Source organism: Bombina bombina, chromosome 1 (genome assembly GCF_027579735.1).
Source record: "Bombina bombina isolate aBomBom1 chromosome 1, aBomBom1.pri, whole genome shotgun sequence".
Lineage (NCBI taxonomy): Eukaryota > Metazoa > Chordata > Amphibia > Anura > Bombinatoridae > Bombina > Bombina bombina.
Genome location: NC_069499.1, coordinates 992,215,224 through 992,239,949, shown reverse-complemented (window position 1 = coordinate 992,239,949; position 24,726 = coordinate 992,215,224). Strand labels below are relative to the sequence as shown.

The following is a 24,726-nucleotide window of genomic DNA, read 5'->3' as shown; positions in this document are numbered from 1 at the left end:
GCAGAGATAGCCAAGCCCCAGTCAGTCAGTTTGAAACGTGCAAGAATAGGGAGAGAGAGAGAGAGAGAGGGAAAGAGAGAGAAAGAGAAAACCCTTCCCCCCCCTCTCTCCCGCCCCCAGTCACTATTGTAATTTTCTCGCTGTAAGCGAGGGTCTGACACTATATTACTGTAATGGGTGCACATCGTTATCTCTGGTATAAGGCTAAGAGAAAAATTGGGGTACAGGAAGTCTAATCTCAGGTCTGTAAGAATGAAGATTGGGGGGGAGAATGGAAGACTCGTGTGTTAGTCTGTATTTATGGGTCTCTGTCCATAATGTCTCCTCAAGGGTGGTTATGTGCATACACAGTGCTCTTGTGGGGGAAGGTATTCCAGGCCCCAAATTTCTGCTATTATAAACAAAGGTATTAGGATGAACAGTCCAAAGCAATAAAAAGAAAAACAACAATAAACAACATCAACATCCTTATAAACAGACAATATATGATGGCCATCGTCAGTCCGCAAGGGCTAAGTTTGGGAGGGGTGTCGATCTTGTACCTTGGAGCTAATATCTCATGTGAGTCTGACGGCCACCAAGTTGAGAACTAATCTAATTCCTGGTTGATTAGGTACAGGTGGGGGGGACTGTTAGTATAAATGGTATGAGATCAACACAGTCGATGGGGCATATATTAAGGGTGTGTATGGATAGCTATAAATGATGTACTTAACATTAGGGATATTGGTCGCTAGTGGGGATTAAAAAGTGTGCAACTCCTGACGATAGCCATCCGACCTTTGTGAGGTATATACATAAATATCAGTCAAACAGCAACAACGTGAGGACCTGGTGGTCGCCAGGTTGAGGACTCTGAGCAAATATTGGTTTTTAGACATCTTATATAACTTGAGGTACATACATAAATAACTGTAAAAACATCAACAGAGTAAACAGTAACAACATGGATACAAATAACATCACATAATGATGACCATCAGCCCAAAAGAACCAATTTAGGGATTATGTAGTTCAGGGAACTCAGGCTGTTATTTAATGGGAGATGAATGCCAAATAGGTGTTCAAGGGACCCCAACTCCTGCCTATCCCAGTAAGGAGAGAGACAGCTACTTCAGTAGTTGTAGTTTAGAGGGGCAAGGGTATTCAGACATGTGTAGTCTTTTTTATTCTAGGTGCTATGTCACCCAAGGCGGGGGTGTAAAGCTATGTACTGTACATGTTACCTCTTAGTTATTCCTCTTAACTGAAGATTAAGGCAAGCGCAACTCTGGATAAAGCACACCTAAGCAATGTGGTAAAAAGGGGGCGGGGAATCGCTTCTCTTATGTAGCACTCATTAATCTAGAGGGAGTAGGCAGTCTAGAGTGGGAGTGTAGAGCTGTTGTTAATGTACTCTACTACCGTGGGATATCCCTTTAGTATAGTTAGGGAAGGTACCTCACTAAGCAGTAGTCATCTAAGAAAAGTGCTGGAACATAGTAAGCCACCGGTTACAACATCGCTTGACTGGCCTTAATGAGTTAGATAAGTACAATTTACGAATAATTATAGGCACAAGGAGGTAGAGTAAGAAAGGAAGGGGAAAAGAAGGAAGAGAAGAAGAGTAGTTGGAAAAAGAAAAAAGAAAAGAAAACAAGAAGGAAGTGGAGGGGAGGCGAGGAGAGGAGATAGCCAGAGAACATTAATGTAAAAAGAGAAAACATCCATTATGTCTTAGCAGTCTCACCAATCTTCGTGTACCCTCGGTACACACGAGTCAGTCTCTGTAGTAATAAAGAGTCCCTCAATTGCAAGCCCCCAATTGGGGAGATAACTATATGCACATCAGAGCAATGACCAGGATGGAGTATCTCACGAGGGAGTGTCTCTAGTCTTAGATATTGAGGTATTCCTCTGGTCACTGCTGGGTCTCTGTGGAAGGGAGCCCCACTCAGGGGCTGATGCTCTCAGGCCTCTACCAGGTACAATTGCTTGGGATGGTATCAGTGGGTCTTGTGGCAGTAGGCTCCATCTTTGAAGTAATTCCCTTGCCTTTTGAGGTGAGGATGCCGCATATTGTTGACCATCTTTATTGATGTATAGCTTGACAGGGAAGCCCCACCTGTATTTAATGCCCTTGTCTCTCAAGATTTTAGTGTAGGGTTGGTAATGTCTTCTTATCTGGAGAGTGTGGGGAGAGAGATCTTGGAAGACCTGAATGCCAGCATACTGCTCCGGGAGTGTCTTGTCCCCTGCCAGGGCTCTCAGAAGTTTCTCTCGAAAAGTGTAATAATGTAGCCGGGCGACAACATCTCTTGGTTTATCGCCCTTGGCCGTCCTCGGCCTCAGGGCTCTATGGGCTCTATCGAGGAGCATCTCTTTCTCAATCTCCGGACCCAGGACTGCAGCAAAAAAGTCTTGGAGGAATTTTTCGAGCTCCTGCGGGGGCACAGATTCAGGGATACCTTTCACCCTAATATTGTTGCGGCGAGTCCTATCCTCAAGGTCTGCAAGTTTGAGCTCGAGGTCAGTGATCTGCTCTGCCAGACTCTGCGAGTAATCTAAGAGATTGCCGTGGTCTACTCTGAGATCTTCCTGCTTGCGTTCCAGCGCATCTGTTCTTTCTCCTATAAGGGCTATGTCCCTTTTCAGATCAGCATGTCCCTTATCAAACTTCTTGGAGAGGGAGTCGTGATGCGAGGCCAGGAGCGACCTGATAGAGTCTATTAGGTTGTTATCAGTGTCAGCATCTTGGTGTTGTAGGCGGCCTGTGGCCTGGGAAAGTGTTGTTCTGATGCGAGCATCGTTAAGGCTGCTTGTGTCTGAGGCATCCTCTTCCGAGCCAGATTGTTGCCTGGATGTGTGTTGGCTAAAGTGGTCCGCCACTGTTCTTTTCGGAGTTTTGTGGGAATTTTGTTTCCTTTTAAAGGATTGTGGCATCTTGTGCTTTTGCAATTGTAGTGGCATGAGATATAAAAGGTAAATAGTGGGAAAAGTGAAAGACTGGTTTGCACTATAAAGAAATCAGCTTCAGGGCTGACTGGGGCTATGGCATCAATGCATAAAGCTAGCACATTATTTGCACAGTTCCTGGCATCACATACTAATTGAAGCTAAGCTAGTTGATAGTTGTGCCGTGAGGCCTGGGAGCTGAGTTGGTTTTCACTAGGGTGTGTATTCTGGTCTAGTCTCTCCCCTGGGGAATTGTCCCCTTAGGACGATGTGGGAGAAGGTATAGGGGTATGACCCGCAGGCAATCAGGGCCGGCGGGAAAGGGAGGGGAGAGACCTGTGAGAGAGCTGTAGTGAAAAAATGAAATCTGCACCTCTACTATCCTCCTGGGGTGTTAACACAGCGCACTCAAGCTTTAGAGTGCTGAGGCTTCAGTCTGGAATGAGAAGACAGTGGTCTATGGCAGGCCTGGAGGTCACTTGTTGAGTACTAATTAAAATATGTAGGGAAGAATGGAAGTGGAGCTTCCCTAAGTGACTGTACTCCTGACTGCTTTATGAGGATAAATCAGGAATAGTGGCACAAAAATAAAGAAAAATTAATAAGATAAAACTCAGTATATTGGAAGTGCTCTGATAATTACTAGGGAATAAATGTCTCAGTCCCTTGGGTTTTATTGCAGCGCGAGAGGGCAGAAGTGATTATGAGGTGTTTTTAGACCCTTATTCCTCTCAGTCTGGTGGTCACTGAAGGGGTCTGGAGCCAACACTTAATGTATAGCCTGGTAGTGCCTCACAGACTTAGGCTGCAGAATCAGTACCCCATATATTGTAGGATTGAGGCAGGGGTCCTCAATATATCTAGAGAGCAGATATCATGTGAGTCTATGGGGAATTGGCACTGTGCAGGGCTGTAGATGGGCCAAGTGTGCTTGTGTGATGAAGATTGCGCACTTACATGTGGGACAAGATGGCGCCAGCCCGCTCCTTGTAATTCAGCTGTCCTTAAGGATAACCCCTGTTCGAACTCAATCTCCTCACTTTAGGACCTTCTCTGCGATTTGCCAGGGTCTGTACAGCTGGATCGCCACTTTTAGAGATCTTTCCGGTCAGTTTGTTGTGATCGCGGGATCCGCTGTAGGCCGAAGCCCCGGCCTTTCCTGAATATGTGCCGGTTCTCTTCTTCCGGTGAATTAAAGGTTCGTACCGGAATGCTCCAAAACACGTCCAGAGAAGCAGACCACAGTTGGGCACTATCCCACTGCTAGTGGGGGAGAATTAACCCCAAATTATTTGCAGGATTGCCAGAAAATAGTGTAAATTACACGGAGCTCTGGTGCTTAGCTTCTGCTCAGCTTGATGGCTTGCTCCGCCCCCATGTTTAACCTCTTTTGAGAGCGGATCTAGCAATTGTTTAAGCGATCTTAGCCCCCTCTGTTCCCAGACCAAGAAGGGCTGGGTCTCCAAACCCGCTGGGAAGTTTGGGTATTTAACAATGGGCAAGTAGCTTGAAATGTGGCATGATTTCTTCAGGACACTTGTGGGCCTGGTGCCAGGCCTTCAGCGGTTCGCTGAACAACATATTGAGGCCTAATGCCTTCACAGATCTCATATTCGTGATATGCGGTAAGTATGCTAAGGAGACGTCTCCTAGAACTGCTTGCTCCAGGGAAGGTCGACAAAAGTGATGAGTGCCTACCTGCCAGTCCAATACCAGGCGTATTAGGGCCGTCCAGTTATACAGTCTGAAGTCTGGCAAAGTTGGTCCCCCATTAAGGAAACCCATACTCAGCTTCTCTCTCGAGATTCGTAGCTTACCCCCCTTCCAAATGAAGCGGGTCGCCGCAGAGTTTAGCATTTTGACATCCGATTTATTTAAGAGTAAAGGTAGCATAAGAAGCAGGTAGAGAAGTCGGGGAAGCACCACCATTTTGAGAAGATTAATCCTACCCGAGAGTGACAGAGGCAGGGATCTCCAGCTATTCATTTGCGCCTGTAATTTTGCGCATATGGGCGCCAAGTTATTAGCTATTATTGCTGGGGTTAGCGGAGATCTTGATGCCAAGATACGTAATATCATGTTTAGCTACCAAGAACGGGAATTCCTCATCAGTACAGGCCTTTCTGAACAGCCACAGGATCTCCGACTTCTGCATATTAACCTTATAACCTGAAAACAGGCCGAAGTCAGTAAGGGTCTCTAGTATATGCGGTATGTGTGTTTGAGGATCTTGGACGAACAGGAGCATATCATCCGCGTATAGTGCCAAGTGCTGTGGATGACCTGCCAAGTCAATGCCAGGGAAGACCTGTCTTAGTTTGATAGCCAATGGTTCGAGGGCGATATTGAAGAGGAGGGGCGACAAGGGGCATCCCTGTCGGGTTCCTCTATGTAAGTAGATGTTTGCTGAGAATATATTATTGACTAGTATATTAGCAAAAGGGGTTCGGTACAAATTTTTTTATAAAAGTTAGAAAGGGGCCAGAGAAATTGGCCTTAGCCATGGTGTAAAAAAGGTGATCCTACTCTACTCGATCGAAGGCCTTCTCTGCGTCAAGAGACAGCAGGAAGGCCTCCACGCCATCTCGTCCCTGTATCTTTTATATAAAACTTGCCCTTAAAAACTAAAGGGGATAGTACCTTATCCAAAAATGTAGCCGCATTGCTTAAGGCAGAGCCAATCCCAGCAACAATGGGACAGCCTGCTGGATTTTTGGGATCTTTATGTACTTTACCTGTAACATAAAATGCGAGGACTATGGGATGTTGTATTCAAAGGTAATCTGCTAGTTTCTTACCATTTTTATATGCATTGTCTAGCATATTCTTTAACCTATTCAGAATCACCATAGTCAGCACCCTACTCGTGTGCACACCCGATCGCATATTCTCATGTGCGCTAACCTGACATAAAAATATTAATATTTCACATTCCAATGTTCTTGACATAGAAGAATATATAGCTTTACATTTATATATATATATATATATATATATATATATATATATACACACACATATACACAATTATATATAGGTATATATATTTTCAGATATATATAGGAATATCTATTTAGAAATATAATAGAACATATTCTGCTATCTTTGAAATGTCAAATATTTACAGTAAATACACAGTTAAAACCTTTATTAAAAATTAATATTAAAATGTTTTTTTTCATGTTTTCATCTACTTATATATGTCCCACACCCCACGACATGCTTTTAAAGGTTTTCGGACAGAATGCATGTTATCCATCGGATAACTGTCTGGTCTGTCCGAGAACCTTTAAATGCATGTCATGGGGGGTTGGACCAATGGTTAGGTTCCCAAAGGCGGTTGCTCCTCCCGAGGCTCTGATTAGAACAGAACTCTCTGGAGCGTATCTGTCCTCAGCCATTAATGCATGATCTTATCGAATTGGTTGTGCACCCAGGGACCTCACAGAGACACAGACCAATCAGAAAATGCATTAATGGCGGAGAGCAGATACCCTCCAGAGAGTTCTGTTCTAATCAGAGCATCGGATGCCGCAACCGCCTCTGGGAATCTAACCATGGGTCCCACAACATGCTTTTAAAGTTTCTCGGACAGAATGCATGTGTGACAGATAGTTTGGTCTGTCCAAGAACACAATAACACAAAAATGTTTAATTTCCTGTTGTTGTAACAAAACATGGTACAAAACATATGTAAAATCCACATATGAAATATAAAAAATATTTAATTTCCTGTTGTTGATACAAAAACATTGTACAAAACATATATATATTTTTTGTAATCCAAAATAAAAATGTTTAATTTACTGTTTGTCTGTTTTCCTAGCATTATCCTCCTAGCATTACCCGGGTAAAGAACAATGTATGATTTTATTAACTTTATCCAGAAGCCTTTGGGTAATCCTAGGTTTACCCAGGTAAAGCCCAAAATATGATTTTACATTGGGCTTTACTCACAACCACTGGGTAATCCAAGGATTACCCAGTTTTTTGGCTTTACCCATAACATATATATATATATATATATATATATACATATACATATACATATTTAAACATGTATATGTATGTATCTCAAGGTTAAAGCCCTTTGCTTACATTTTTTTCTGCTAACATCTGAGACCTCATATATTTTTAGCCCTTATAACTTTTTTGTGCAATATTTTTTTTAAATATTTTTTTAGATGGTGTTATTATGAGTGTAACTGTACTTTTTAATGTATTTTTGATGTGTTTTGTGACATTTTTTGTGTGAAACAGTTAACCACAGCTCTGAGGATGCGCTAACCTGATGAGCATTAACTTGAATTGCGCTCAAGCGATCGTGTTTACTTTCAACTTGTAATACAAGCGATAAACCAGAGGCATGCTCCACTCATAATCTGGGCCTTAGTGTTTAAAGGGACAGTTTATTTAAAAATTTTCTCCCCTTTAATTTGTTCCCAATGATCCACTTTACCTGCTGGAGTGTATTAAATTGTTTACAAGTAGCTCCTTTACCCTTATATTGGTATTTGAAATAGTTGATTTAGCATGTGGTATCCCCACCTATTCTGAAAGTTTGTGGCCGCAGGTCCCAGCTATAGATAAGCTTTGTAAACACAGCCAGCAGAAGAAATTATACTCCCAGTGGGATATAGCAGAGATAAGGTAATATAATGTTGATTTTCCATTGTTCTCTCCAAGTACTGGTGATTGTTTTATGTACAGATATAAGATAAAGAAGCAGGTATATGTACACAATGTGATACAGTAATGAGATCTGATTATACCTACAAGCTCAACCCATTTTATTAGGTTGTGGCTTCAAAACACAAAATCAGAGCTTTAATATACACACAAAAAACATAAAAAGCTATTTTTCATACATTTTGTTCTCTGTAGTTGGTAAAAAAAGCAATTGTAAACACATTAAGCGAAAAACTATTTTTCAGTATACTGTCCCTTTAATGTCCTTTCAATGATATTATATAGAATGCACTGATTTGCTTATGCTATTTTGCAGGGATAATTCTCTTTTAAAGGAAAACCCATCTGTCCCTCCAGCAAGGGTTCTTGCAATAAAAAAGGCACAATAAGCAGTATGGAAGAATAACCCACAGAATGCTTGGAAGGGAAAGTAAAATATTGAGAGTGTTAAACTCTAGTACAGAGATACATAAGAAACTGAGAAAACTCAAATCAGATACAACTTTTGAAATCATTGTTTTATGATGAAATCTCTCATTCATCAATAAATATGCTCCATAAGAAATATTTGCTTGGCTTACAATTTATTGACACATATAGGCCTCTAGTTATCAAGCCGTCAACCGGAAATACGATGGAATTCCGCAGCGTATTTGTGGCGAGGCTGATTTGTCGTAGTTATCAAGCCCTACAGCCCGGCAAAAGTAGAATTTAGTGACGTAACCTACAATCCGCCGGACTCAGTCCGACACAGATCAATGGTTACGTCACTACAGATGTTCCGAATGCAAGTTCGGCACAATCTGACTACTTTTGGTAGTTATCAAAGAACAACCAGGTACGCTCGCCACTATTCTGGGCCAGCGTATCTGGTTTTCAATCCACCGCCCTGGAGGTGGCAGATCCCATAGGAATCAATGGGAGTCTGACAGCAGCGAGAGCTCATGTTCGCTGCTGCCCGATATCCCATTGATTCCTATGGGAAGTGTCTGCACCTAACACCCTAACATGTACCCCGAGTCTAAACACCCCTAATCTGCCCCCCCTACACCGCCGCCACCTACTTTATACTTATTAACCCCTAAACTGCCGCTCCCGGACCCCGCCGCAACTATAATAAATATATTAACCCCTAAACCGCCGCTCCCGGACCCCGCCGCAACTATAATAAATATATTAACCCTTAAACTGCAGCTCCCGGACCCTGCCACAACTATAATAAACATATTAACCCCTAATCTGCCACCCCTATACCGCCGCCACCTATCTTAAATTTATTAACCCCTATCCTGCCCCCCTATACCGCTGCCACTATATTAAACTTATTAACCCCTAAACCTAAGTCTAACCCTAACCCTAACACCCCCCTAACTTAAATATTATTTAAATAAATCGAAATAAAAATTACTATTATTAACTAAATTATTCCTATTTAAAACTAAATACTTACCTGTAAAATAAACCCTAAGATAGCTACAATATAACTAATAGTTACATTGTAGCTAGCTTAGGGTTTATTTTTATTTTACAGGCAACTTTGTATTTATTTTAACCAGGTACAATAGTTATTAAATAGTTATTAACTATTTAATAACTACCTAGCTAAAATACTTAAAAAATTACCTGTAAAATAAATCCTAAGTTACAATTAAACCTAACACTACACTATCATTAAATTAATTAAATAAATTAACTACAATTACTTAAAATTAAATTCAATTAAATAAACGAAACTATAGTACAAAAAAACCCAAACACTAAATTACAGAAAATAAAAAAAATACAAGACATTTAAACTAATTACACCTAATCTAAGCCTCCTAATAAAATAATAAAGCCCCCAAAATAAAAAATGCCCTACCCTATTCTAGATTACAAAGTAATCAGCTCTTTTACCAGCCCTTAAAAGGGCTTTTTGCGGGGCATTGCCCCAAAGTAATCAGCTCTTTTACCTGTAAAAAAAAATACAACCCCCCCAACATTAAAACCCACCACCCACATACCCCTAATGTAACCCACCCAAACCCCCCTTAAAAAAACCTAACACTTACCCCCTGAAGATCTCCCTACCTTGAGTCGTCTTCACTCAGCTGAGCCGAATTCTTCATTCAGCCGAAGTCTTCATCCAAGCGGGGCAGAAGAGGTCCTCCATCCGGTAGAAGTCTTCATCCAAGCGGTGTCTTCTATCTTCATATAACCGCGGCTCTATCTTCCAGACCTCTGACGCGGAACATCCTGCTGGCACGATGGACTAATGACGAATGAAGGTTCCTTTAAGGGACATCATCCAAGATGGCATCCCTCGCATTCCGATTGGCTGATAGGTTTCTATCAGCCAATCGGAATTAAGGTCGGAAAAATCGGAACAGCCAATAGAATGCGAGGTCAATCCGATTGGCTGATTGGATCAGCCAATCGGATTGAGCTTCAATCCGATTGGCTGATTGAATCAGCCAATCTGATTTTTCCTACCTTAATTCCGATTGGCTGATAGAATCCTATCAGCCAATCGGAATTCGAGGGACGCCATCTTGGATGACGTCCCTTAAAGGAACCTTCATTCGTCGTTACTCCGTCGGGCCAGCAGGATGTTCCGCGTCGGAGGTCTGGAAGATGGAGCCGCGGTTGGATGAAGATAGAAGACACCACTTGGATGAAGACTTCTACCGGATGGAGGACCTCTTCTGCCCCACTTGGATGAAGACTTTGGCCGGATAGAGGACCTCTTCTTGCCCAGCTTGGATGAAGACTTCGGCCGGATGGAGGACCTCTTCTTGCCCCGCTTGGATGAAGAATTTGGCTTGGCTGAGTGAAGACGACTCAAGGTAGGGAGATCTTCAGGGGGTTAGTGTTAGGTTTTTTAAGGGGGGTTTGGGTGGGTTAGAGTAGGGGTATGTGGGTGGTGGGTTTTAATGTTGGGGGGGGGTTGTATTTTTTTTTACAGGTAGAAGAGCTGATTACTTTGGGGCAATGCCCCGCAAAAAAACGTCTTGTACTACATTTTTTATTTTCTGTAATTTAGTGGGGTTTTTTGTACTATAGTTTAGTTTATTTAATTGAATTTAATTTTAGGTTATTGTAGGTAATTTATTTAATTAATTTAATGATAGTGTAGTGTTAGGTTTAATTGTAACTTAGGTTAGGATTTATTTTACAGGTAATTTTGTAAGTATTTTAGCTAGGTAGTTATTAAATAGTTAATAACTATTTAATAACTATTGTTCCTGGTTAAAATAAATACAAAGTTGCCTGTAAAATAAATATAAACCCTAAAATAGATACAATAGAATTATTAATTATACTAGTACTAAAGCCCGTGTACACGGGCCATTTTTTGCAGTACAGCGGTCCCACCCCTTGCTCTCTCCCCCTCTCTTTTGCTCTCTCTTCCCCCCTCTCTTTTGCTTTCTCTCCCCCCTCTCTTTTGCTTTCTCTCCCCCCTCTCTTTTGCTTTCTCTCCCCCCTCTCCTTTGCTCTCTCTCTCCCCTCTTTTGCTTTCTCTCCCCCCTCTCCTTTGCTCTCTCTCTCCCCTCTTTTGCTCTCTCTCTCCCCTCTTTTGCTCTCCCCCCACCCTCTTTGGCTCTCTCCCCCTCTTTTGCTCTCTCTATCCCCCCTCTTTGGCTCCCCCTCCCTTTGTCTCTCTCCCCCCCTTTGTCTCTCTCCCCCCCCCTTTGTCTCTCTCCCCCCCCCTTTGTCTCTCTCCCCCCCTTTGTCTCTCTCCCCCCCCTTTGTCTCTCTCCCCCCCTTTGTCTCTCTCCCCCCCCTTTGTCTCTCTCTCCCCCCTTTGTCTCTCTCCCCCCCCTTTGTCTCTCTCCCCCTCCCTTGTCTCTCTTCCCCCCCCCTTTGTCTCTCTTTCCCCCCCCTTTGTCTCTCTCCCCCCCTTTGTCTCTCTTCCCCCCCTTTGTCTCTCTTCCCCCCCTTTGTCTCTCTTCCCCCCCCTTTGTCTCTCTTTCCCCCCCCCCTTTGTCTCTCTTCCCCCCCCTTTGTCTCTCTTCCCCCCCCTTTGTCTCTCTCCCCCCCCTTTGTCTCTCTTCCCCCCCTTTGTCTCTCTTCCACCCCCCCTTTGTCTCTCTTCCCCCCCCTTTGTCTCTCTTCCCCCCCCTTTGTCTCTCTCCCCCCCCTTTGTCTCTCTTCCCCCCCTTTGTCTCTCTTCCCCCCCCTTTGTCTCTCTCCCCCCCCCCCTTTGTCTCTCTCCCCCCCCCCCTTTGTCTCTCTTCCCCCCCCTTTGTCTCTCTTCCCTCCCCTTTGTCTCTCTTCCCCCCCCCCTTTGTCTCTCTTCCCCCCCCTTTGTCTCTCTTCCCCCCCCTTTGTCTCTCTTCCCCCCCCTTTGTCTCTCTTCCCCCCCCTTTGTCTCTCTTCCCCCCCCCTTTGTCTCTCTTCCCCCCCCTTTGTCTCTCTCCCCCCCCCTTGTCTCTCTTCCCCCCCCTTTGTCTCTCTTCCCCCCCCTTTGTCTCTCTTCCCCCCCTTTGTCTCTCTTCCCCCCCCCTTTGTCTCTCCCCCCCCCTTTGTCTCTCTTCCCCCCCCCTTTGTCTCTCTTCCCCCCCCTTTGTCTCTCTTCCCCCCCCTTTGTCACTCTTCCCCCCCCTTTGTCTCTCTTCCCCCCCCTTTGTCTCTCTTCACCCCCCCTTTGTCTCTCTTCACCCCCCTTTGTCTCTCTTCACCCCCCCTTTGTCTCTCTTCCCCCCCCTTTGTCTCTCCCCCCCCCTTTGTCTCTCTTCCCCCCCCTTTGTCTCTCTTCCCCCCCTTGTCTCTCTCTTCCCCCCCCTTTGTCTCTCTTCCCCCCCCCTTTGTCTCTCTCCCCCCCCCCCTTTGTCTCTCTTCCCCCCCCCCCTTTGTCTCTCTCGCCCCCTCTCCTGCTCCCTCTCTGGCTCTATGTTCACATCGCGGGACCCCGCCCGGCCACGCCCCATCGCGGCGACACCCGCCAGACCACGCCCCTCGCGACGCCACAAACAACTGTGAGGTCTGGGGAGCGCGTGGCCGCTTCTCACGCAGCAGACCTCACAGCTGTTTGTGTACCTCGCGCTCCCTATCTCACAGCTGCTTGTATGCTGTGTACCTCGCGCTCCCTATCTCAAGGCCAAGTGTTTGTCTCTACTGCGCATGACGGCTTCAGACAAACACTTGGCCTTTTATAATATAGGATTGTAGCTATCTTAGGGTTTATTTTACAGGTAAGTATTTATTTTTAAATAGGAATAATTTAGTTAAAAATAGTAAGTTTTATTTAGATTTATTAAAATAAAATTAAAGTTAGGGGGGTGTTAGTGTTAAACTTAGGTTTAGGGGTTAATAAGTTTAATATAAGTGGCGGCGGTATAGGGAGGCAGGATAGGGGTTAATAAGTTTAATATAGGTGGCGGCGGGGTCCGGGAGCGGCGGTTTAGGGGTTAAACATTTAATTTAGTTGCGGCGGGGTCCGGGAGCGGCGGTTTAGGGGTTAATGAGTTTAATGTAGGTGGCGGCGGTGTAGTGGGGGGCAGGATAGGGGTTAATAAATGTAATGTGGTTGGCGGTGGGCTCTGGGTGCGGCGGTTTAGGGGTTAAACAATTTATTTAGTTGCGGCGGGGTCCGGGATCCGCAGGATAGGAGTTAATAACTTTAATATAGGTGGCGGCGGTATAGGGGACGGCAGATTAGGGGTTAATAGGTATAATGTAGGTGGCGGCGGGGTCCGGGAGCGGCAGTTTAGGGGTTAATACATTTATTAGAGTTGCGGCGGGGTCCAGGAGCGGCGGTTTAGGGGGTAATAACTTTATTTAGCTGCGGGGGGCTCTGGGAGCGGCGGTTTAGGGGGTAAAACAGTATAGTATAGTGTGGGTGCTTAGTGACAGGCTAGCAAGAAAGCTGCGAAGAAGCTTCTTACTTGGTGCGCGGCTTCTTGACAGCTTTCTTGATAACTTTGGCAAACGTATTCAGGTCCGCGGCAGTGATGTTAGGCGATCTTAGGCAAGTGTATTGGGCCGGCGAATGCAGGAAAGTAGACGGCTTCATAACTAGAGGCCATAGAATGTATTTACACACTAGAAGAATGTTCCACAATAGAGGAAAGAGGCAAACGGAAGAGAAAATAGCAGCAGCATTGCGTACAGAGACAGTCACATACATAGTGTTGCCATATTGCTACTTTAAGGGAGGACACTTATGAAAATACATGTCAGGGCCTGTTTAAATAAAAAATATATATAATGTTCCGTTATAAGAACCCTGACATATGTAGTTTTCATACGTGTCCTCCTTTAAAGCGGCAATATGACAACCGTACACATACAGGAAGAGATATACACAAGGACTAAGGTAAGGAGACACACAGTACCTGTGATAGCATGGTGTGAGAACGCCTCCACATAAGTCAGATAGTTGTGGGGACAGTGCTTTTTCAGCCACTTGCAAACATCTTGTTGGGTCCACAGCACCACAGGTTTGGTGAGGCAGCTGAAGGAGGGGCTGGTATGGTAAATACCATACTGGTCACTGGACCTGACCTGCACAGGAACATAATATGGTCACTCACAGACAAAACATTTAACAGTCCCCATGATAATGTGTCTCATAAGGTTAGGGCTGGACAGTGTGTAATAAAAGGATTATCTGGTACATTCTTGCATTTACATATTTCCTTATATACTTAAAGGGGCATGAAAGTCAAAATGAAACTTTCAAGAGCCTGCAATTTAAAAAAAACTTTTTTATTTATTTCTGTTACCAAATATATATTGTTCTCTTGGTATCCTTTGTTGAAAACCACACCTAGGAGCTGCAATGCACTACTGGCAGCTAGCTAGTGACTGGTGCCTATGCCTATATAAATATGCATCTTGTTATTGGCTCGCCAGATGTTTTCAGCTAGGCAAGAGTAGTGCATTACAAGTTGAAAGTAAAATTTGCGCTCAAGGGCAAACAAAATTTGCACTCATTAGAGTAGTGTGCCTGAAGACCTAGCGTAAAGTGTTTATAAAAGGTTAAAAAATGTTCCCTAAACACAACATAAGTACATTAAAATAAACTATTAGACTCATATATACACTTTCTGATACAAATATTTCATATAAATATTAATGTTTTTTTTTATAAGGGTTAAAAGGGATATGGTAAATAACAAGGACCTAGATTTGGAGTTTGGCGTTAGCCGTGAAAACCAGCGTTAGAGGCTCCTAACGCTGGTTTTAGGCTACCGTCGGTATTTGGAGTCACTCAAAATAGGGTCTAACGCTCACTTTTCATCCGCGACTTTTCCATACCGCAGATCCCCTTACGTAAATTGTGTATCCTATCTTTTCAATGGGATCTTTCTAACTCCGGTATTTAGAGTCGTTTCTGAAGTGAGCGTTAGACATCTAACGACAAAACTCCAGCCGCAGGAAAAAAGTCAGTAGTTAAGAGCTTTCTGGGCTAACGCCGGTTTATAAAGCTCTTAACTACTGTACTCTAAAGTACACTAACACCCATAAACTACCTATGTACCCCTAAACCGAGGTCCCCCCACATCGCCGACACTCGAATACATTTTTTTAACCCCTAATCTGCCGACCGCCACCTACGTTATCCTTATGTACCCCTAATCTGCTGCCCCTAACACCGCCGACCCCTGTATTATATTTATTAACCACTAATCTGCCCCCCACAGCGTCGCCTCCACCTACCTACACTTATTAACCCCTAATCTGCCGACCGGAGCTCACCGCTATTCTAATAAATGTATTAACCCCTAAAGCTAAGTCTAACCCTAACACTAACACCCCCCTAAGTTAAATATAATTTACATCTAACAAAATTAATTAACTCTTATTAAATAAATTATTCCTATTTAAAGATAAATACTTACCTGTAAAATAAATCCTAATATAGCTACAATATAAATTATAATTATATTATAGCTATTTTAGGATTTATATTTATTTTACAGGTAACTTTGTATTTATTTTAACCAGGTACAATAGCTATTAAATAGTTAAGAACTATTTAATAGCTAAAATAGTTAAAATAATTACAAATTTACCTGTAAAATAAATCCTAACCTAAGTTACAATTAAACCTAACACTACACTATCAATAAATTAATTAAATAAACTACCTACAATTACCTACAATTAACCTAACACTACACTATCAATAAATTAATTAAATACAATTCCTACAAATAAATACAATTAAATAAACTAGCTAAAGTACTAAAAATAAAAAAGAACTAAGTTACAAAAAATAAAAAAATATTTACAAACATAAGAAAAATATTACAACAATTTTAAACTAATTACACCTACTCTAAGCCCCCTAATAAAATAACAAAGCCCCCCAAAATAAAAAAATGCCCTACCCTATTCTAAATTACAAAAGTTCAAAGCTCTTTTACCTTACCAGCCCTGAACAGGGCCCTTTGCGGGGCATGCCCCAAAGAATTCAGCTCTTTTGCCTGTAAAAAAAAACATACAATACCCCCCCCCAACATTACAACCCACCACCCACATACCCCTAATCTAACCCAAACCCCCCTTAAATAAACCTAACACTAAGCCCCTGAAGATCTTCCTACCTTATCTTCACCCTGCCAGGTTCACCGATCCGTCCTGAAGAGCTCCTCCGATGTCCTGATCCAAGCCCAAGCGGGGGGCTGAAGAGGTCCATGATCCGGCTGAAGTCTTCATCCAAGCGGGAGCTGAAGAGGTCCATGATCCGGCGGAAGTCTTCATCCAAGCGGGAGCTGAAGAGGTCCATGATCCGGATGAAGTCTTCTATCAACGGCATCTTCAATCTTCTTTCTTCCGGATCCATCTTGCAGACCTCCGACGCGGAACACCCTCTTCTCCCGACGCCTACTAGCCGAATGACGGTTCCTTTAAGGGACGTCATCCAAGATGGCGTCCCTCGAATTCCGATTGGCTGATAGGATTCTATCAGCCAATCGGAATTAAGGTAGGAAAATTCTGATTGACTGATGGAATCAGCCAATCAGATTGAGCTCGCATTCTATTGGCTGATCGGAACAGCCAATAGAATGCAAGCTCAATCTGATTGGCTGATTGGATCAGCCAATTGGATTGAACTTGATTCTGATTGGCTGATTCCATCAGCCAATCAGAATATTCCTACCTTAATTCCGATTGGCTGATAGAATCCTATCAGCCAATCGGAATTCGAGGGACGCCATCTTGGATGACGTCCCTTAAAGGAACCGTCATTCGGCTAGTAGGCGTCGGGAGAAGAGGATGTTCCGCGTCGGAGGTCTGCAAGATGGATCCGGAAGAAAGAAGATTGAAGATGCCGTTGATAGAAGACTTCATCCGGATCATGGACCTCTTCAGCTCCCGCTTGGATGAAGACTTCAGCCGGATCATGGACCTCTTCAGCTCCCGCTTGGATGAAGACTTCAGCCGGATCATGGGCCTCTTCAGCCCTCCGCTTGGGCTTGGATCAGGACATCGGAGGAGCTCTTCAGGACGGATCGGTGAACCTGTCAGGGTGAAGATAAGGTAGGAAGATCTTCAGGGGCTTAGTGTTAGGTTTATTTAAGGGGAGTTTGGGTTAGATTAGGGGTATGTGGGTGGTGGGTTGTAATGTTGGGGGGGGGTATTGTATGTTTTTTTTTACAGGCAAAAGAGCTGAACTCTTTGGGGCATTCCCCGCAAAGGGCCCTGTTCAGGGCTGGTAAGGTAAAAGAGCTTTGAACTTTTGTAATTTAGAATAGGGTAGGGCATTTTTTTATTTTGGGGGGCTTTGTTATTTTATTAGGGGGCTTAGAGTAGGTGTAATTAGTTTAAAATTGTTGTAATATTTTTCTTATGTTTGTAAATATTTTTTTATTTTTTGTAACTTAGTTCTTTTTTATTTTTTGTACTTTAGCTAGTTTATTTAATTGTATTTATTTGTAGGAATTGTATTTAATTAATTTATTGATAGTGTAGTGTTAGGTTAATTGTAGTTAATTGTAGGTAGTTTATTTAATTAATTTATTGATAGTGTAGTGTTAGGTTTAATTGTAACTTAGGTTAGGATTTATTTTACAGGTAAATTTGTAATTATTTTAACTATTTTAGCTATTAAATAGTTCTTAAATATTTAATAGCTATTGTACCTGGTTAAAATAAATACAAAGTTACCTGTAAAATAAATATAAATCCTAAAATAGCTATAATATAATTATAATTTATATTGTAGCTATATTAGGATTTATTTTACAGGTAAGTATTTATCTTTAAATAGGAATAATTTATTTAATAAGAGTTAATTAATTTCGTTAGATGTAAATTATATTTAATTTAGGGGGGTGTTAGTGTTAGGGTTAGACTTAGCTTTAGGGGTTAATACATTTATTAGAATAGCGGTGAGCTCCAGTCGGCAGATTAGGGGTTAATAATGGAAGTTAGGTGTCGGCGATGTTAGGGAGGGCAGATTAGGGGTTAATACTATTTATTATAGGGTTAGTGAGGCGGATTAGGGGTTAATAACTTTATTATAGTAGCGCTCAGGTCCGGTCGGCAGATTAGGGGTTAATAAGTGTAGGCAGGTGGAGGCGACGTTGTGGGGGGCAGATTAGGGGTTAATAAATATAATATAGGGGTCGGCGATGTTAGGGAAGCAGATTAGGGGTACATAGGTATAATGTAAGTAGCGGCGGTTTACGGAGCGGCAGATTAGGGGTTAATAATAATATGCAGGGGTCAGCGATAGCGGGGGCGGCAGATTAGGGGTTAATAAGTGTAAGGTTAGGGGTGTTTAGACTCGGGGTACATGTTAGAGTGTTAAGTGCAGACGTAGGAAGGGTTACCGCATAGCAAACAATGGGGCTGCGTTAGGAGCTGAACGCGGCTTTTTTGCAGGTGTTTGGGTTTTTTTCAGCTCAAACAGCTCCATTGTTTCCTATGGGGGAATCGTGCACAAGCACGTTTTTTAGGCTGGCCGCTTGCGTAAGCAACTCTGGTATCGAGAGTTGAAGCTGCGTTAAAAATGCTCTACGCTCCTTTTTTGGAGCCTAACGCAGCCATTCTGTGGACTCTCAATACCAGAGTTATTTTTATGGTGCGGCCAGAAAAAAGCCGGCGTTAGTTTTTCGGGTCGTTACCGACAAAACTCCAAATCTAGCCGAAGGTATTTAAAAAGGGCTATAATGTATGTATATATACAGTATGGGCCAGATTACAAGTGGATCGCTAAATATCGCTTTCATCAAAGCGATATTTGCTCTCCACTGTTTAATACCAACGCACAATAATGTGCGCTGGTATTACAGGTTTTCAGCAATGCGAACACGACCTGCACGGGCTTAAAAACAGGCAAACATAGAGGTTATAAAGTATATAATTATAACAATGTTGGTTGTGCAAAGCTGGGGAATGCGTAGCAAATGCGTTATCTATCTTTTTAAACAATAAAAAACAAATCTGTTTAATGTTCTGGTGACTATAGTGTTTTCAGTTTTGCATGAATTAACAAATTTGATTTGTTGTCTTGTTATACTTGTTGAGGTGTAAACCTAGGTTGGCTCATAAGACCTCAGGAGTGTGCACGTGTCTTTATCATCTTTAGCACTCTATGGCAGCAGTGATTGCAGTAATTTCTGTTGTAATGTGATACAAAATTGCAAAACTATTAATTTAATACACGTGCACGCTCCTGAGGTCCTATAAGCCTACTTAGGTTTATGCTTCAACAAAAGATACCACTAGAACAAAACAAAACAAACTTATCCATAAACAAAAAGTAGCATTTGGTTTAAATGCAAATGCCCATGACTTACACAATCAGTCTTTTAATATACTGCGCCTTGATATTCACTAGCCAATAAGGCGCTGCACATTATTGTCCTCTAGTCATTAGGACACTATACCTTAATACCCATGGCTTTCCAGCATAGAGCCAGATTACAAGTGAAGAGCTCTATTTAGCGCTTTCGCTAGAGCGTTAATTGCACTAGAAGTAAACTTTTTGTGCGCGTTGGGTTTCGCTCGTATTATGAATTGAAAGTAAAAAGTTATCACTCTTGTGCTAACCCAGAAAACTGAAAAAAACCCATGAACTTAGAATATTGCGCCCGCAATAACCTATTCCCCAATAGAAGTCAATAGAGCAAAAAAAGTGAAAAAAGAAAACTAACACCCAACTCTTGCACAAACCCAACATGAAAATATGAATATTTCACATTCCAATGTTCTTCACATAGCAGAATAAGTTCTATTTATTCATAAATACACACACACACACACACACACACATATATATATATATATATATATATATATATATGCTGGTATTTTAGTACAATATCTATATATATTATATCTATATATAAGCCTGGGTCACCCTGGGAGGTTCCCAGTAGAATTGTTTGAAAGTATGCATTTTGTGGGTGCTGGTTTAGGGTCCCAGGAAGGGGGAGACCTTGACGTGGTCCTGGGCTTGATCCTTTAGCGCCAAATGTAACTGACTTTCCCCAGTTTTGCTTTTAAACATTGCTGTGAATCTGCTGACGAGTGCCAGGTTTTCTGTGTATACAGATATTAATAGGAATATCTATTTACAAATACTTAAAACATATTCTAATATGTGCAGAACATTGGAATGTGAAATATTTACAGTAAATACACAGTATAACACTTTATTAAAAATGAATATTGCATAAATATGATTTTACAAAGGGCTCCAATGCACTTATATATGTATGTCTATATATGTATACCTATGTATTTATGAGTTTGTATGTGTATATACGTCTCTAAATACATATATAAATACATAAATAGATATGTATACATATATAGACATACATATATATATATATATATATATATATATATATATACACGCACATACATATCCATTTTTAGACTTATATATGTATGTATCTCAAAGCCCTTTGCCGCCTTTTTTTTCTAACACCTGAGACCTCATATTTTTGAGCCTTTATAACTTTGTGTGCAATATTTTTTAGAAATAATTTTTATCAGATGAGTGTAACTGTACTTTGTGATGGATTTTTTATGTGTTTTGTGAAACTTTTTTTTGTTTCATAAAACAGTTCTGAGGACGTGCTAACCCGACAAGTGTTAACTTAAATTATGTTAAGTGTTAACTTAATACCAGTGCAAGGTAACCTGCGCGCAAACGTGAAATGTTTTTTCTGCACTCGTAATCTGGCCCATAGACTCCAGACGCCACAATGCAAACCTACAGAATATGCTTGCCTTTTGTTTTTTGTTTTTTAATAATAAAATTATTTATATATTTTTAAACTGGTCCTGTAGGTAAAAAAAAATAATTACAGTGTGGCCCCTTATTTAAAAAGACAGAGGTCTCTGTTCTTGCCATCCATGCAGTTCACTTATATCTCAGCTGCAATGTATTGCAACTTTATATTGAACAAGGGCAGTCGCCTGAAATGCGTCAGAACCAATACTTTCAGTTTACTTTGGTGTATTACTTTATAGATGAGTTTTGTGTTGTTAATATTTAGAATACCATTTTGTTTTTCTTACTCTAAGGGCACAGAACTATTTTTATTACTATTCTCTAGCCATTTTAACATTGCACCTTGATAGACTACATTCTTTAGATAATGTCAGTTTTATAGCTTCTTTCCTACAGTTTACTGCATCTGACTAGTTCACCTGCAAGTTATTGCACTTTAATATCCGTTTTTCTGCAGTGTATTGTATATATAGTCTTTTCTGCATGCCATTTGTCCCAATTTACCTCTTACATCAGACTGATTGATTCTGATATCCCCCTCCTGAACGGTCTTCTCCCTAATATCCTTTATGTTTCAGAGCTTTATTATTAAACTGAGTTCTGCTGAACAGAATACAATTGTGACCTCTTTTATACCTTGTATAAAATAAATTTCCCATTTCTGCAGAGCATTTTATTTTGAGATGCCCTCTCCTGCAGAACATTGCACAGTAGCATCCTATCTGCTACAGGGCATCTTACGTTACAAGTGGACAGCACTGCACCAATATGGATGTGATGTGGTTTAGAATTAGTTTAGTGTTGCTTTCCGCAGCATAAAGGCAGGGTGGTGAGCCTCTTAATCCTGGCGTTGGGAGAGATAGTAGCAGCTAATTACAAGGTAATGTGTCAGAGTGTACATCTCCTCCTTGTCTGCAGTAAAAAGATCCTCTGAGGCTGCGGACGCATGGACCAGAGTATAATTAACAAACCCCCTCATCTGTGACACAAACCCTGTACGTGGAAAATAAGACAAAGTTCAAAGCAAAGATCCCTCAAACTGAACATATATCCAAGAGACATGTTTTACTGCTTTCCAGATATATTATACTTTGTCATTTTAGGCTCATGATTTATAAGTGCAAATGAAAACAAACTGTCAGAACATTTTCTTTTCAACATAATGAGTTTCAAATAATTAATATGTTCTGAAATGGTTTTAATAGCCAGAAGAAACAGGGCAGACTTTTAAAATAAAAACATACAACACATGAAAAGTATCAAAAGAGATTTGTTTTTCCTTACATTAATTTTATGGAATTTCTTCTGTATATTAACCCATTAGCATTTTTTAAACCATAGTTGATAGCATTAAAATCTTACATATAGGTAGTCGTCTTATAAGGTCTGGGGGTCATCAACTACACCGTCTAGTATTTTGGCTGAGGCTTTGTGTTATACCTAAGTTACAGCAAAGAGACCAACTAACTGTCACAAACTTTTCAATAAAGTTTTAATTTGCGACCAATGTAGATAGGCTGCACTCCTGTAATGCAGCAGCATTGCCTGTGTGGCCTAAAGTATTTATGATGATCCACTCTATTTGCCAGACAATATCTTCTATACTTGCCTTTTATATTCTCACACACTAGTGGTGTTCCGATGCAGCTGGTCCTGTGTTTGTAATGTTTGGAATGGACAGACTGCTTTGCTATGTGGACACCAACTTGTTTTATCTGACTGTGCAGTGTTAATGAGTTCAATCTTCCTGAATGATGCTGGCAAAATTTGTCATAGCCATATGTGTATATCCTATGGCTCTGGGCTATCTGCTTGCAGAGGGACACAGTGCAGCAGATTTATGAACACAACTTTCCTTCAGCTGCTTTTATTCATCTCTGCTGTCAACTGTGTGTGTCTGCATCACATCATCTTGCTCATTCATTGGAAATCAGAAGTAGCATTAGAGGGAGATGTCCCTTTGCTAGTGGATCAGTTTCTTTTGTGTGTCAGTTTCCTTTCACTGACTTTGCAAGCCCATACACAAAATAGGGGGTATTGGTGCACATCCATTTGCAAATAAACAACACATTTTTAAATGCTGCAAAAATTTGCCTGCAAAAACATCTATTCTTCAGCCCATTAAGACAAAGGACAGTAGTGTTAGGACCAGTCAATATTGGGACACCTTGTAAGTTTGTGACTGGCTAACAGAATATGGCCATATTGTGTGACTAAGATCCCAATTATATTTAAAAGAATAGATGTTTTTGCAGGCAATTTTTTGCAGCATTTAAAATGTGTTGTTTATTTGCAAGTGGATGTGCGCCAATACCCCTGTTTTGTGTAACTACTTGGTCACATTAGCAGCACTCCCAAAGATGTGTATATAAACATTTTGTAAGGTGTTCTAAACAAAACTGTGGATTTGTATTTGCAAGCCCATACATTCACTAAAAGGCTTCCATAGCCTCTCAAACGTCTCCTGTTCCTTTTATTCTATGGAACCAACTCCCTAAGTCAAACTTATTGTTGGTGATTTGGCTTCATAGAATAACATAAGATATGGTTAAACTGGAGAGGTTAGAGATGCTTAATTGTTCATTTATAACAGTTTCTCTTTAAAGACAAAAGAGGTAGATTCACTAACAGACTCTCTAGTTTCTTCCAACCTTTCCGAATCCTAGGCTGTTCTATAGTGTCTCTTTACTTAAGGCCACACACTTTTCAATTATTTCTTAAATGGGCTCTATAAAGTAAAATAGGAGTTGGTGGGACTGGAGAGGCTGATAAGAGTGTTAGTGAATCTACTCCATTATCTGCGCAGGTAAGATGTATTTTGTGACCAGATTTAGTAACTATCCCTTCCCTAGCAATCTGCAGATATTGAGGCCTATTTATCAAAGGGCTTGCGGACCTGATCCGACAGTGTGGATCAGGTCCGCAAGACCTCGCTGAATGCGGAGAGCAATACGCTCTCCGTTTTCAGCATTGCACCAGCAGCTCACAAGAGCTGCTGATGCAACGCCGCCCCCTGCAGACTTGGGGCCAATCGGTCGCCTGCAGGGGGGTGTCAATCAACCTAATCGTACTCGATCAGGTTGAATTGTAGCAATGTCTGTCCGCCTGCTCAGAGCAGGCGGGCAGGGTTATAGAGCAGCTGTTTCTGGTGAGCCTGCAGATAGGCCCCATTGTATTCAAGAGGACTTATATTTTACTATCCCGGTTATGTGTGTGATTTCTGAAACTCACAAGAAGACACATTGAAGCTGGAAGTCAAGTTACAAAAAAATCTGCAAAATCAAAACTTTATCAGTGATGGCTTCCATGACCTTATTACTTCCATGACCTTATTAACTAATTGTGTTTGTAGAGCCCATAACATATTCCTCTTCAACTAAGTGGAATAACCAGGATTATGTTGCATCTTTAGAAATATTCATGACTGTCTAGAGCACTCGTTTTCTAACCTGTCCTCTCCAACAGGTCAGGTTTTCCGGATTACCTTGGGTGAGAGCAAGTAAAATAACCATGTTTACTAAGCAGCTGATTATTTCTCCTGTGCTCCAGTTTAGAAATACTCAAAATCTGACCTGTTAGGGAAGCCTGAGAACAGGTTTGAAAACCAGTGGTCTAGAGAATTGTAAAATGGAGCATATAATTGTCTTCCTAGGCTATGTTCACATATCATGAGCTGAGAGTTAAATCCTCTAACACTTGAGTTGATAAAATAGTCTCTGGACTTTCCAAATTACTACAATAATTTCTAAGGATACATTTACATTAATGCCCCTCCAGAAATGTAAATAATGTGCTAAGTGGTTTTCTGTTAACTTGCTTGTGCCAGGTGATGTGAACACTAACATGGGCACCCACTATTGTCAGCTGACAAACATATACCAGCTTACAAAGAACCTATGCATGATACCCAGTACAGTTGG

General features: G+C 41.5%; 1 protein-coding gene across 1 annotated transcript in view; it reads right to left on the bottom strand.

Moving 5' to 3' along the window:
• The window catches only part of SAMD10 (sterile alpha motif domain containing 10), a 126,229-nt gene that overhangs the window by 78,356 nt on the left and 23,147 nt on the right, over positions 1–24,726 (bottom strand). The window contains exon 3 of the mRNA XM_053710823.1: positions 13,941–14,109. Coding sequence (XP_053566798.1) covers positions 13,941–14,109 — 169 coding nt within the window. The remainder of the gene's footprint in view (positions 1–13,940; positions 14,110–24,726) is intronic.